Source organism: Trichechus manatus, unplaced genomic scaffold (assembly GCF_000243295.1).
Source record: "Trichechus manatus latirostris isolate Lorelei unplaced genomic scaffold, TriManLat1.0 scaffold00040, whole genome shotgun sequence".
NCBI classification, from domain to species: Eukaryota; Metazoa; Chordata; class Mammalia; order Sirenia; family Trichechidae; genus Trichechus; species Trichechus manatus.
The window spans coordinates 3770787-3786815 of NW_004443976.1; the positions used below are offsets into that span (position 1 = coordinate 3770787).

General features: G+C 42.7%; 1 protein-coding gene across 1 annotated transcript in view; it reads right to left on the minus strand.

Annotated features, from left to right (window-relative positions):
• LOC101348940 (protoheme IX farnesyltransferase, mitochondrial) overlaps positions 1–16029 on the minus strand; it is a 205594-nt gene that overhangs the window by 16578 nt on the left and 172987 nt on the right. The window contains exon 6 of the mRNA XM_004376188.3: positions 4357–4589. Within this exon, the coding sequence (XP_004376245.1) occupies positions 4357–4589 (233 nt within the window). The remainder of the gene's footprint in view (positions 1–4356; positions 4590–16029) is intronic.

The window sequence follows — 16029 nt, forward strand, 5'->3', positions numbered from 1 at the left end:
GTTCTGTGGACTTGGGGTCCCTGAGCTGAGAAGCTCTTAGACCAGGGGAAGATTGATGACAAGGACCTTCCCCCAGTGCTGACAGAGAAAGCTTTCCCCTGGAGCTGGCACCCTGAATTTGGACTTCTAGCCCCCTAAACTGTGAGAGAATAAATCTGTCTTTGTTGAAGCCACCCACTTGTGGTATTCCTATTATAGCAGCACTAGGTAAGTAAGACAGTGCCCATCAACAGATGAAAGAATAAGCCAAATATGGTACATACACACAATGGAATATGATGCAACCATAAAGAATAATGGTAAGTCCTCAAAACATATTTTAACATGGATGAATCTGGAGGACATTATGATGAATGAAATAAGCACAAAAAGACAAATACTGTACGATCCCACTTTTATAAAAAGACAAAAATATGTATGCATACAGAAACCAACGTTCATTGGTGGTTACAAGGGATGGTTGGGTAGGGGAGGGGAAGTCTCTCTTTAGGTAATAAAACCAAAAAACCCCTTGCCATCGAGTCGATTCTGACTCATAGCGACCCTATAGGAGAGAACAGAATTGCCCTGTAGGGTTTCCAAGCAGTGGCTGGTGGAAACGAACTACCGACCTTTTGGTTAGCAGCCACAGCTCTTAACCACTGTGCCACCCGAGTTCCCTTTAGATAACACACACCTGTTATTTTGGTGATGGGAAAGGTGTCACTGAATGTGGGTAAAGTGCACACAGCTCGACCAAGCTAAATGATGTCACTAAGAAGTACAAACACACACATACACACACACACACACACACAAGGATTTTTTTAGTAAATGCTAGGACATATATAATTTTGCAACAACAACCAAAAAATATATGTGTGATTACATTATGTATGCATATATGCTTATAGGTATGTATATGTGTATGTATATACATGTGCATATATACATGTAGCTATGTGTATGTGTATATATGTGTGTGTGTGCATGAATGTATATTCATACATATAGTAAAGTACATACGGGGCACAGTTATGGGTACTTCTTAGACACAACCAAACACCTCACAGGATTGGTTTTCTGGGTTTGAAGCCTTGGGACCACAGTCTTGTGGGACAACTTGGTCAATAGGCATAATACAGTTTACAAAGTTTATATTCTACATTCTAGTTTGGTGAGCAACATCTGGAATCTTAAAAGCTTGCAAGCAACTCTAAGATATAACCATCAGTCTCTTCCCATCCAGAGCTAAAGAGAAAGAAGGAAACCAAAGACTGAGAGAAGAAACTAGTCTTCAGGACCAACAGTCTACACAAACCATGGCCTCATCTCCCTGAGACCAGAAGAACTAGATGGTGCCCGGCTACCACTAACAACCATTTTGATCAGGGCCACAATAGATGGATCCTGATACAAGAGGAGAAAAATGTGAAACAGAACTCAAATTCTTAAAAAGACCAGACTTACTGGACTGGTTGAGACTAGAGTACTCCCTGAGACTATTGCCCTGAGATACTCTATAAACCTTGAACCAAAATTACCCCCTGAGGTTACCTTTTAGCTAAATAACTGACTGGCTGATAAAATAAAGAATATTACCAATGAGTACTACACATTTTTAAAACATCATCTATGTGAGACCAAATGACCAACAGTTACTCTAAAGCAAAGATGGAAGGGTAAGGGGACAGAGAACCCAGATTACTAGATGCAAAACATCCAGAAGGGAATTAATGAGAACGTTAAAACATGAAAAATGTAACCTATGTCAAAGATTAGTCCAAAGGACTAATGGACCACAGCTACCACAGCCTCCACCAGACTGAGTCCAGTAAGCTAGATGGTACCCAGCTACCACCACTGACTACTCTGACCAGGATCACAACAGAGGTTCCCGGACAGAGTTGGAGAAGGATGTAGAACAAAATTCTAACTCACAAAAAAACACCAGATTTACTGGCCTGACAGCCTGGAGAAAGCCCGAGAGTATGGCCCCCGGATACCCTTTTATCTCAGTGGTTAAGTTGCTCCCGAGGTTCACCGTTCAGCCAAAGATTAGGTAGCCCCATAAAACTAAATGGGACTGATGAGGCACAGCAGTCCAGGGACAAGGACTAGAAGGCAGGAGGGGACAGGAAAACTGGTGATAGGGAACCCAAGGTTGAGAAGGGACAGTGTTGACATGTCATGGGGTTGTTAACCATTGTCATAGGGCAATATGTGTACTAACTGTTTAATGAGAAACTATTTGTTCTGTAAACCTCCATCTAAAGTACAAAAAAAAAAAAAAGAATTATCTATGTGAGATCAAATTGACAACAGCAACTCTAAAGGTTTGATGGGAAGCCTAGGGGACAGTGAGTTGAAGATAATGGTGATGGAATAATTTGGAAAAGGATAGTGAGAATAGCAGCACAACTGGAAGAACGTAATCGATGTCACTGAATTGTACATGTAGAAATTTTTGAAATGGTGTATCTTTGGCTATGTATATTTTCACCAAAAAAAAAAAAAGGTCTTCCAAGGTTGAGAAGAGAGAGTGTTAACATGTCGTGGGGTTGTTAACCAATGTCATAAAACAATATGTGTACTGACTGTTTAATGAGAAACTATTTGTTCTGTAAACCTTCATCTAAAGTACAATAAAAAAAAAACGTAACCTATGTCTCTGAACAATCTGTGTAGTAACTGTTAAATGGGAACCTAATTTGCTGTGTAAACATCACTGAACACACAATAAAATATTATTTAAAAAACAAACAAAAAACCTTCATGACCTTTCTTGATCTGTATTAATCCACCCACTATATGAATGAGGAAGACTTAATAATAACAATACTATGATCTATCACGAATTGAGCCCTTACTAAGGTCCAGGCTCATTCTAAGCACTTTACATATAAAACCAGTTGCCGTCGAGTTGACTCCGACTTATGGCGACCTCATGTATGTCAGAGTAGAACTGTGCTCCGTAGGGTTTTTGAGAGCTGATTTTTCGGAAGTAGATTGCTACGCCTTTCTTCCAAGGTACCTTTGGGTGGACTCGAACTTGCAACCTTTCAGTTAGCAGCTGAGCTCTTTAACCATTTGCAGCACCCAGGAACTCTACTTTACATGTAATAACTCATTTAATTCTCATGACACCTCCATGAGAAGAGACTATTATTAGCCCCGTGTTGCAGATGAGGAGACTGTGGCACAAAGAGGTAAATTTCTCAAGGTCACACAGCTAAGAAGTGCTAGAGCTGGGATTCAAACCTGGACAGCCCTGCTCCAGAGTCCATGCTCTTAACCACTGTGCTCATACTGCCCCCCATGTGAACACAACTCTGCTTTACGTTTATTGCAGAGCAAAAAAAAAAAAAACCCAAATGAGTACCCGAGTTTCTAAAAATATAATATTCTAAATCATTAAAATCCAACATTTACAGGATATTAAAACCTCTCTCCAACAAGGAAATCGGCATGTTCTAGGAGACAACAATGGTAAAGCTGCCATTGGCCCTGTAAACCTTCCAGGTCAGAGTGTAAGGGCTTCCAGAACAGTCTTAGAAATGTGGCTCACAGGGTAATGGCTTATGGTCAAACTGCCTTTTGATCTCTCATGTGAAAAATATGTACTTACATATATCGCAGGAAACCTCACCACTTCCTTCCTAAGTGTCGGTCAAAACCACTAATTACTTGACTAATTAAACTGTGAAACTTCCCTCACAGATGGCAAAAATGAGCTATTTTCACCCCACAAATTTAGTTGTGACATACCACCAAAAAAATGTAGAAATGTTTCAATGATTTCATTGTAGACAGCATGAACAATTTAAACAAATCATATAAAAATAAATTACAAACTAATGAAAATAATCTGTTCTCTCATAAGGGGGGAAATAACCCAATTCTGTAGGAATGAAGAGTTAATGAAGGAGTCGGCTGACGAATAACGTCACTCTGGCAGGGCGTGAAGGCCGAGCCCCAGATACCTTCTCCGTGAAGTGGGACATCCCAAATAAGTCAGTCCGTCTGCACCTGGTTTGTGATTTTCCGGTACTTTCTTTTCATTCTGCTTGTAGTCAGAGGCTGCAGCAGCACTGTCCCCCTGGTTTTCCCATGGATATTCCCTATAGGGGAAAGTATCTGTCACGCTCACCTCCCCGTAGCTCTGCGTTTGCAATAATTCAGACGGCTGCATCAGCACATGGGCCAGAAGAATTAGTACTGAGCAAAATGGAATCTAATACCAAGTTCTGTGGTCCTGGGAGGAAATGTCTGTCTGACTAGTGTGTGCTGCCTGCAGAGAAAGGCTATTGAGCTCTCAGTCCAGGAACCTCCATCCCATGTCTGCTGAGGGAAGCTGGGACAACAGCAGACACTCACCAGCGTTGAGACTACCAGTGGCTGCCGTCCAGCCCATCATGGGCGGGATGGCCCCAACCACGGCTCCGACCCACGTGTTGGCAATGCTGATCCTCTTCAGCGGTGTATAACAGCAAGTATACAGGAAAATGTTGAAGGCCCCCAGGGCCCCCGTGAGTGGATTCACTCCCCAGGCCAGCACGGCCACTCCTGGAACAGCACAGCAAGTGGCAAAGGACACGGCGAACAATGGACTGGAAAAGAACAGAGAAGACAGAGCAGTCATTTCCAACTCAAGTTCACCACGCTGCCTGGAATTGGCGCTGACCGAGAGCGGGCGATTGACCTCCACACTGGGGCACTCTGGAAGGAGGTGCTGGCTGGGCCCCTACCTCGTTGTGGCGAATCCTCCTTACAAAGCTTAAAATAACAAGGGGTTGTGTTTGCAGGAGCCCTGGTTGCTCCACTTGATTTTGCCAGCTGGGAATAAAGTAGTTGAGAGTTGAGGTCTGAGAGCCCCTGGATTTGAACACAGGTACTTCCTGGCTGTACAATGTCTGGGCTTCACTGTACTCACCTGTATAGGAAAGATGATTATCTCTTCCTCAGAGGGTTTAGGTGAAGACAAATGAGATGATCTCCCCATACATTTTGCACTGCTCTGTTCTATGAAACTAGTTGTGATTGAGTGGACTCCGACTCATGGTGACCCCATGTGTGTCAGAGTAGAACTGAGCTCTATAGAGTTGTCAGTAGCTGATTTATCAGAAGTAGATCAGCAGGTCTTTCTTCTCAAGTGCCACTGGGTGGACTCAAACATGCAGCCTTTTGGTTAGCAGCTGAGTGCACTAATTGTCTGCACCACCCAGGGGCTCCTAAACCACACAGGGCACAAGACTGAAAAATTTGGACAAAAAAGAGAAGTATCTCAGTTCTGGAAGCAGTTCTACTGTTTTATGCTTTATTTAAAAATACCACCTAAATTCGTAATGATTAAGAAAAATAACGTGCCTCAGTGAGTGTCATCATCACAACATCTCTAAGACACTGAAGACGCGGCATGGTGCCAGTTAGCCCCTGACAGCACCAACAGTAAACACCAGGGGCTGATCAGCGGGAACAGCACAATTCCAGTTCAGTTTTGTTCATTAACTTGGTTTAAGCACATGGAATTTCCAAGAGAAGCACAATAGTGCTATATGTTTAAATTAAATATCAAATAAAACTCTACAATGTTAATGACAATTATAAGCTTGATGCTCAGAAGTCTACTTTTCAAAGCAGCCTTTGTGTGGCATCTTGTGAAAGACTTCTTGAGTCTCGATAAATTGGATCTACTAGTTCCTGCTTATATTCATGTTTATTTATTCTTTCTAAAGAAACACAGGATATTACTCAAGCCTGCTTTCTCCTTAGAGAGACCATAATACCTTCTCTGAGTAAACTGTCTGCAGTGTTGGGTATCCTCTCCTAACTAAAGACTGTACAGCATGCTCAGTGGGAGGCCAGAGTCACCAGTGTGCAGCTTCCTGGGTACTCTGGTCGTTTTCCCTGAGGGAAAACAGGGCTGCAGTGTTCACACGCAGGAGAGAAGCCCTGTGTCTATGAAGCTGCCCCTTCAGGAAAAGGAGCAAGATGTAAAATTAAGACAAGTTAGAACTCAGTCAGAGTCCTTGGGTGGTGTAAACAATTAACACGCTTGGCTGTTAACCCAAAGGTTGGAGGTTCAGGTTTATCCAGAGGCACCTCTGAAGAAAGGCCTGTGATCTACTTCTGATAAATCAGCCATTGAGAACCCTATGGGGCATAGTTCTACTCTGACACACATCGGGTCGCCACAAGTCAGAGCTGACATGATGACAACTGATAAAACTGGTAGAACTCAGCCAGGACTGGGGACAGGGGACTGGAGAGCCCACCAGCTGAAAATACCAACCCAAGGGCAAAAGAACCTGAAAGCTGGAAGTGACTTGATAGAGAGGGTAGGCTCCCACTGACACGGTGACCAGCACTGACTACTCCCAGGACTGTGATCACTCAGTCTGGAAGATGGAACCCAAAAGAATAGGAGTTCTGATGGAAAAGACAACATACAAGGGATATGATGTTGTCAAGATGCTGTCACAGAGATCTGTGAAAAACGCCTATGAGACTTCTCAGTGAACGTTCAACCCTGACTGTGAATTTCACCCCTCTGTTCCTTGGCTACCTCTTATCAGCCCCAGGGTCAATGACTTCCATAGCACCCCTTCTGTACCCTCAGTCTTTTTTCCCGCCTGTCTTTCCATCATTCCCAGCCTGACAATCCCCATTTCTGAATCCACTGTCTCTGCTCCTGCTGGAGGAAGCCCTACAAACATACCACCTAGCCCCCTTTCAAGAGGATGGCTTACCAGTGTTGGTGCTTGGCCAAGCGGGTTTCCTTCCTCACTCCTCATAGCGACTGTTTTCACTCCTCACCTACCACCCTCAACAGATGTCCTTCCCTCTTACAGACAGTGAGAATGTCCTCATCTTACCTCCCTGCCTTCTTCCCACTTCAAGGGAAGAAGTCATCTTTGTTTTCAAGATAAACTCTCCACTGCTGCTCTTAATTTTATCTCCTCCCTGATCTGTTCGTTATCTTCCATGTCCATTGCGTGTTGACCTATTGCATCCCCAGATAAACTATTCTGTTCCTATTTCCCCCAAGGAACCATCCCTTCTTGCTCCTACACTCTTCAAAGCCAAACATCCTGATGGAGTAGACTAAATGTATTGTCTCTAGTTCCTCAGTTTCCTATTTGCTCCTCAGCTCCATCCCTCACCACCTTACTGAAACAGATTTCTTTAATGTAGTGATGTCCCTGGGACCTGGAATCATGATGGCTGGGGCCAACTAGCTTTTCAGTATAGCACACAGTATGATTTTCCAGATGAAAGATTAAGAAGATGTTTCTGTGTTGCTTCACCTCACATATGCTCAGGAAGAACAATTTAGATGGCTAAAAAGCAGTTGAAATATTATTACTGTTGTTCTTCTATTCAATAAGGTAGTTTATAGCTTATAAGAACAGACTTCCCCCCACCTCCATGGGACTCTAAAAAGCAGTTTTATTTTGGGTGGGAGAAAAATGTGGCTCATAAACATTTTTATTTTTCCTGAATTGTGTAAGAAAAGGCTGTTCACTCCTTCTCCAAGGTCTGTGGATGCCAGTTTGTTCAAAGGTATTAATGTTATGAAAAGCCCTTTTAGAAAAGCACACATGAATTTAATTTATTGAGATGGACAATTTTACGTGGAAGTTTAGTTTCTGACCCTTGTCAGACTCACAGAAAATCATGAGGTTCACGTTTGGTGTTTAAGTCCATGTGCTCAGGGGCATGAATGAAAATTGGGTAGCCTGACAAGCCACATAAACAAAACCAAGGGTATTTATCCAGGTAGCCGTGATTGCTCTCAGCACCTGAAGGAACCCATTTCCCTGTGGTACAAGGAACCCTGAGTCAGCAGATTGCTGGGCTTTCTCAGGGTTCCAGTAAAGGTGTGCCAAATGCAAACTGTGTGATGTTTTCTTTTTCTTAAAATAGTTTATATAAAAGTAATGTATGTTCATTTCAGAAACTTTGGAAACGACAATCACAAAGAGAAATTCCATATTAGTTATTCAGAGAAACATACTGGTTTATATCTTTCTAGTCTTCTTCTAACGCATACGTGTTGTTGTTGCATGCCACTGAGTCGATGCCGACTCACAGCGAGCCTATATGACAGAGCAGAACTGCTCCATAGGGTTTACTATGCTTCTTCACGGAAGCAGATCGCCAGGTCTCTTCTCCTGCAGAGCCACTAGTGGTTTCAGACTCCCGACCTTTTGGTTAGCAGCTGAGTGCTGAACCACGGCACCACCAGGGCTCCTGAATGCATACATAACTGGGAACATATTGAGTTATGGCTGTTACCTGCTTTATTTCACTTTACCTTGATCATTTCCCCCAAGTCATTAAGTATTCTTTTACATCAGCATTATTTATTGGCTGTATGTAGCCTGTTCTGTGAATGTGCCATGGTTAATTCAATCAATATATCTTTTGCGACATTTAGTATTTTTCCAATTTTTTTATTAGAAATAATGTTGGGATGAACTATTTTATAGATAGATCTTTGTCCACAGCTACACTTAGTGTCCGAGGATAAATTCCTAGAAGTGAAATTGCTAAGTCAGATCTGATAGCACGGGCTTTAAGGATTTTGTTAAGTCCTGCCAATCTGTCCTCCTGAGCACTGACACTAGTTTATATTCCCATCAGAGGCCCTGGAGGTGCAGTGGTTAAGAGCTTGGCTGCTAACAAAAATGTTGGCAGTTTGAATCCACCAGCTGCTTCTTGGAAACCCTATTAGGGCAGTTCTACTCTGTCCTATAGGGTCACTATGAGCTGGAATCGACCAGAAGGCAATTTTTTTTTTTTTTTTTTAACACTCCCATCAGCCGGTATATGGGAGAGCCTGCTTCCTGAGCCAACCTTCACCACACCCTGTACTGGTAGCAGTGCTGGCTAGGGCATTAAAACCAAAGCAAAACAAAAACAAAACTTCACCGATGAGATAGATAAAAAATGGTATTATGTGTGAGCTTCTTAAAAGACGTCAACAATGGAGTGAAGCCAGTTTATTGAGTTAGTACAAAAAACACCCATTGCCATCGAGTCCATTCCAACTCCAAGCAACCAGAAACCCTATAGGACAGAGTAGAACTGCCCCACAGGGTTTCCAAGGCTGTAAATCTTTACAGAAGCAGACTGCCACATCTGTCTCCTGCAGAGAGGCTGGTGAGTTCAAACCGCTGACCTTTCAGTTAGCAGCCAAGCGCTTAATCACTGCACCCCCAGGGCTCCTCAGGTGGATAGTATCCTCCGCATTTACAAATGAGAGGCTCAGTCTTGATACGGGTTAGATAACTTAGAAACAGGACCTGTACTCAGGTTTATTGTTGGGTCATTTAATCCAGAGCTTCCTAACCGGTGGGTGGGGGCATACCAGTGTAGTGTGACATGCCAATCCTCTAATTGTTTGTGTTGCTGAGGGCCTGGGTGGCTGGAGTCTTTTAGGCTGGTCACCTTCAGCTCAGAGCGGCCTCCTGCAGGCTCAAAAGCTCTTTCGGTTTATCCCATTGTAAAAATAGCCTCAATGTCTATTCTACTCCTGAGATGAAAATGATTGGGAAGCACTAAATTAAAAAAAAAGTATACATGTTGAGCACTTAGTACATGCCTGGGATAGGCACCAGAGACATAGCATGGTGAGCAAGACAGACAGACATGGCCCTTTTCTGTGGGCACGCCTACTGACGTGGCAGATGATTACACAGGCAACACCAGGAACGTGTGGTGAAAGCGACACCAGAGCAAACACGGGGCGTCCTGGCAGCACCCAGTACAGTGTGGAAGTGAGGTGGGGTCGGGGTGGGCAGGGAAGGCTTCTAGGAAGAAGTGATGTTTAAACTGAGACCTAGTGGGTGGGCAGGAAATTGGCAAAAAGGTTAGAGAAGAGTGTTTCAGGCAGTGGAAAAGCATGGGCGAAGGCCTAAGGTAAAGAAGCCTGGCAAGTTGAAGAAACTGAAAGAAGCTCTACATATAAGGAGTGCTGGATGAGGGAGGGGTGGGAAGAGAGAGGTTAAGAGTAGTTGTTGCTGCCATCATGTCGGCACTGACTCATGGTGACCCCATGCACAATGGAATATCCCTGCACCACCCCACGATTGGTTGTGGACTGGACTGTTGTGATCCACAGGGTTTTCACTGGCTGATTTTCAGAAGTAGATCACCAGGCCTTTCTTCCTAGCCTGTCTTAGTCTGGAAGCTCTGCTGAAACCTGTTCAGCATCATAGCAATACACAAGTCTGCACTGACAGACGCATGGTGGCTGCACATGAGGTGCACTGGCCAGGAATCGAATCACAGTGTCCTGCATGGAAGGCAAGAATTCTACCACTGAATCACCACTCTAGGCAAATGCAAAGTCTGCACAGTTTTCTCTTCGTTTCTTAAGAGAGGAGGAAAATGATCAGATTTGTTTTTTAGAAGGATGTTCTGCTTGCTGTGTGATGCTCAGCAAGGACAGACACACATTTATTCACCTCACAAGAGGAAAGACATTTATATTAGGCATTGCCTAGGAAAAAGAATTCTGAGAACGCCACCATGCACATTTTTTATAAATCGAATGCTCAGTTGAAAGAAACAGCATTCAGCTAGCATGTATCTTCAGTCTATCTTCCAGACATTCCAAATTATATTGGTGGAGCAAATCAGAGAAGAAGACAGCAGGCCCTCTCATTGTACTGAGAGGTACAATGTCATTCCTAGTACAGTGACATGAGTGGGGGCATGGTTTGCATGTTTAGCTCTGTTATTCTTGTCTGTATGTTGTCATTCCTTAGTATTCTTTTTCTGACTCCCCCTTTTTGTGGGGGGACTATTTTGTCACACTTTACATACTTTGCAAGTTTACTGAAGTCTTGTTTGAAATAAGGCAAAATAAAAACAGCTACATAAATGGGGGTAATTAACAGACTAAAACTTTTGGTTAGAATCTTATACACAATATGAAAACATGTCAGTAAAAGAAACCAAAGACCTCTTTTTGAGACTGGAAGCGGAAAGAGAACTGGCAGTAATAATGGCTTTAGGATAAGTGGTATCTGGGTTGTGTTTCAAAGTATGATTTACCAGGAAATGAAATTTTTAAATATCATGGAAATACTGAAGTTAAGTTTAGCTGTTTTAATAAAGAGATATATTTTTTGAAATAGAAAAAGATTAGAAAATCGTGTTCATTTCTCATCTTAGTTAACACAGCTGTGTTTTCTGCTCAGAAGTGTGGTCAAGGCTAAATATGAAAGACTTGCAGGGGGGCGCTTCTGTGAAGGACTGGCTTCTTGTTGTTGTAGACCAATTATTCAATACACTTTTCCTCCTAATCACAGCATCCAGTCTTTCACCAAAAACTCCATCTGTTTTCCACACTCCTAAGAGTTGAAATTGATGAGACGGCAATGGGCTTGGCTTGGGTTACACAGATTTTGGGAAGTATCCCAAACCTGGAAACACACACACACACACACACACACACACAAATTTTATCATTTATTCTTTAACATTTTTTTGTTTAAATTTTTTCTTTTCCTTCATCCTTTTGTTCCTTTTATCATTTAAATTCTTTAGTAGTTCACAGACACTTGCATTTTGAGTGCTACTCTGCAGGTCCCATTTCTTTTTCTATATACTTTTTTTTTTTTTTCAATTGTGCTTTAGGTGAAAGCTTACAGCTTCAAGTTAATTTCTCATTAAAAATTTTATACACATATTGTTTTGTGACATTGGTTGCAATCCCCACAATGTGACAGCACACTCCCCCTTTCCACCCAGCGTTCCCTGTGTCCATTTCACCAGTTCCTGTCCCTTCCTGCCTTCTCGTCCTGCCTCAGGCCAGAAGCTGCCCATTTGGTCTCCTATATCTGAATGAATTAAGCATGATCCTCAGGTGTATTATTTTTTGTTTTATAGGCCTGTCCAATCTTTGTCTGAAGAGTGGGCTTTGGGAATAGTTTCAGTTCTGGGTTAACAGAGTGTCTGGGGGCCACAGTTTCAGGGGTTCCTCTAGTCTGTCAGACCAGTTAAGTCTGGTCATTATATGTGAACTTAAATTCTGTTCTACATTTTTCTCCTGCTCTGTCTGGGACTCTCTGTTGTGTTCCCCATCAGGGCAGTCATTGGTGGTAGCTGGGCACCATCTAGTTCTTCTGGTCTCAGGCTTGTGGAGTATCTGGTTCATTTGGTCCTTTAGTCCTTTGGGCTAGTATTTTCCTTCTGTCTTTGGTTTTCTTCATTCTCCTTTGCTCCAAGTGGGATGGGACCAACAGATGTATCTTAGATGGCCACTCGCAAGATTTTAAGACCCCAGATGCTACTCACCAAGGTGGGATGTAGAACATTTTCTTTATAAACTATGTTATGCCAATTGACCTAGATGTCTCCCAAGACTATGGTCTCCAGGCCCCAGTCCCAGCTACTCGGTCCCTCAAAGTGTTTGGATGTGTCTAGGAAACTTCTTTGCTTTTGCTTTGGTCCAGTTGTGCTCACTTCCCCTTTATCGTGTGTAACCCTTCCCTTCACAGAACTTGACCCTTGTCTACTATCTAATTAGTGATTTTCCCTCCCCCACCCTCCCCACCCTGGTAACCATCAAAGAATGCTTTCTTCTGTGTTTAAACCTTTTCTTGAGTTCTTATAATAGTGGTCTCATACAATATTTGTCCTTTTGTGACTGACTTATTTCACCTACCATAATGCCTTCCAGATTCATCCATGTCATGAGATGTTTCATGGATTCATGATTGTTCTTTACTGTTGCGTAGTATTCCATAGTGTGTGTGTACCATAACTTCTTTATCCATTTATCTATTGACAGGCATTTAGGTTGTTGCCATCTTTTTGCTATTGTGAACAGTGCTGCAGTGAACATGGGCGTGCAATTCTATTCATGTGATGGCTGTTATTTCTCTCGGCATATTCCTAGGAGTGGGATTGCTGGATCGGATGGTATTTCTATTTCTAGCTTTTTGAACGCCACATCATTTTCCAAAGTGGTTGTACCATTTTACATTCCCACCAGCAGTGCATAAGAGTTTAAATCTCCCCCCAACCTCTCCAACATTTGTTATTTTGTGTTTTGGATCAGTGCCAGCCTTGTTGGGCTGAGATGGTATCTCACTGAGGTTTGATCTGCATTTCTCTAATGGCTCATCATCGCGAGCATTTCCTCACGTGTCTGTTAGCCGCCTGAATGTCTTCTTTGGTGAAGTGTCTGCTCATATCCTTTGCCCATTTTTTAATTGGTTATTTGTCTTTTTGTTGTTGAGGTGTTGAAGTATCTTGTAGATTTTAGAGATTAGACCCTTATCTGATATGTCGTATCCAAAAATTTTTTCCCAGTCTGTGGGTTTTCTTTTTACTCTTTTGGTGAAGTCTTCTGATGAGCCTAATTGTTTGATTTTTAGGAGCTTCCAGTTATCTAGTTTCTCTTCTGGTGTTTGTGCATTGTTAGTTATAGTTTGTATACTATTTATGCCATGTATTAGGGCCCCTAACGTTGTCCCTATTTTTTTTGTTTTTCATGCTCTTTATCGTTTTCAATTTTATATTTATATCTTTGATCCATCTTGAGTTGGTTGTTGTGTATGGTGTGAAATATGGGTCCTGTTTCATTTTTTTATAGATGGATATCCAGTTATGCCAGTACTATTTGTTAAAGAGACTGTCTTTTCCCTCATTTAATGGACTTTGGGCCTTTGTCAAATATCAGCTGCTCATACGTGGATAGATTTACGTCTGGGTTCTCAATTCTGTTCCATTGGTCTATGTGTCTGTTGTTGTACCAGTACCAGGTTGTTTTGACTACTGTGGTGGTATAATAAGTTCTAACATCAGGTAGTGTGAGGCCTCCCACTTTGTTCTTCTTCTTTAGTAATTCTGCAGGTCCAGTTTCTACAGGTAAGATTAGGAGAAGGCTAAGCAGGCTTCCTTGGGCTCAGAGTTACCACAGGGGAGAGGGCTTAGCTGGAACTCCCTGGTAGACTGCCAGACCCATGGTTCCATCTGAGCATGGTCCTGGGATCAGCAGCATCAGCATCATATGAGAACTTGTTATGGATATAAATTCTTAGGCCCCAGCACTGTGTTTTATCCAGTTCCCAGGTGATCTGGATGCTTCTAAAGTTTGAGAATCACTGCTACACTGCTAGCAATGTGATACGAGCCCCATCCAGCCAAGCCAACATATATGCTGAACCTACATAAGTCCATCTTCACTCTACTCCAGCATCTGACTACAGCTGGCCCAAGTCACACATCCAGGTGTCCTTTGATATGGAGAATGTCTCTTGTTGTTCTTTACAACAAAGGGTTCGGAAGTAGCTAGAATAAGAACTAGCTCTGCTATCAGCTAACTTTGGAACTTTGGGTGTATCCCTTAACCTCTCTGTACTATCTGCTTTGATTCAGTTTAGTCATACAGCTAAAGTGCCTTGGCTATTGAAAGTATTTTAAGGGAGAGATGAAGAAAGTGCAGCAAGTCCTGATAACTGTTGATTCTAGGTGATGAGTATATTGGAGTTCACTGTGCCTCTAAGAACATTTTCATAACAAAATTGCTTTTTAAAAATGCTTTAAAAGTCTTTATTAATATTATTGTTATAATCTGGCTTCCTTGTGGTAGCATAACTAAACATGCTGGACAGGAATGGGTGGTATGAGTTCTAGTTCTGACTCTGACATTAACAAAGTGTGGTCAAATATGCAACCTCTCTGATCTTCAGCTTCCTTAATTATACAGTGAGGATGCACTAGGGCTCTTTCAGGGGCAAGACTGAAATCCAAGTGAAACTGGGTTAGGCAAAAAGGCTCAGTCACAAAGACAGAGGGAAGGCAGACCTACTTCATTTAGCTATGTGATCTGGAGCAAATTATTTAACCTTTTAGCCTCAGTTTTTTCATCTGTAAAATGGGAGATAGTTACTTCATAGAGTTGTTGCAAGAATTAAATGTGATAATGTAAAAAGCACTTAGCAGAGTGCTCACTAGGTGGGCACATAGTGTTCACTTGTTCATTCATTCAGTCATAAAAATTTCTCAGCCTTTACAGTCAGGCACTATGCTAAGTGTATGTATACAGCAGTGAACAAAATAAGAGGGTTTTGTTTCGAAAGGTAGATAGACATTACACAAATAAATACAAGTACATATGAAACCTGAAGGAAAAGAATGGTGAAATGAGAGAATTACAGGTAGGACCTATTTAAGTGGAGGTCAGGGTTAAGGCAGATAAACCTGCATAAATTGTTTCCCTTGATTCATTTTTCTCAGTCTTGTGAAGAACTATGGATATATATTAGAATATGGAAAGGTATACACATTCAAAAATTTCATTTAATTGAGGCAGGGCCAAGATGGCGGAGTAGTCAAATGCTTCTGGTGGACCCTCTTACAACAAAGACCTTAAAAAAAAAGTGATTTGATTATATATGGCAATCTGGGAACCCTGAACATCAAAGGCAGAGTTGAGGAACTGGATTGAGTGGCATGGGGAGGGAGAGACGGTTCAGAAGCAGCAAGGAGTTGCCAGACCTGACCCGGTGAGAGCCTGAGCCCTTCATGCCTGAGCAGCTTGTGGGTGAGCTGTGAGGCAGGCAAGTGGTGGGCGTTGGGAGGCGCATTTTCTGCACCAGGAGAGACCCAGAGCCAGAGTCTACATGGCCACCCAGAACCAGTGAGAAGCGGCCCTCATCAGTGAAAGATAAGTAACTGTGTACGGCTTACCGTGCAGATCAAAAACACCCCCCTTAGGGAAAAATTTCTCTCCCATTTACCTCCCCACTCCCTGCACTGTACTGGGTCCCAGACCAGCTCCAGCAAGTGATAAGTCCCCTGGCCTGGAAGTAGGATCCTTCACACGACCTGAGCCAATCTCCTGGCCTTGGAGAGTGAACAAATAAACAGGGGAAAAAATAAACTGCCAGCTCCCCTAAGCCAGGAACCCAGAGTAGGCACAGGTCCTTTGCCTAGGCACAGGCATAAGGGATCCACAGACTTTGAGTGCCTTTCGCCCTGCATAGACTTGTGTGGGCCCATTTCAACAGCGTAGGCCCTCATTACTGC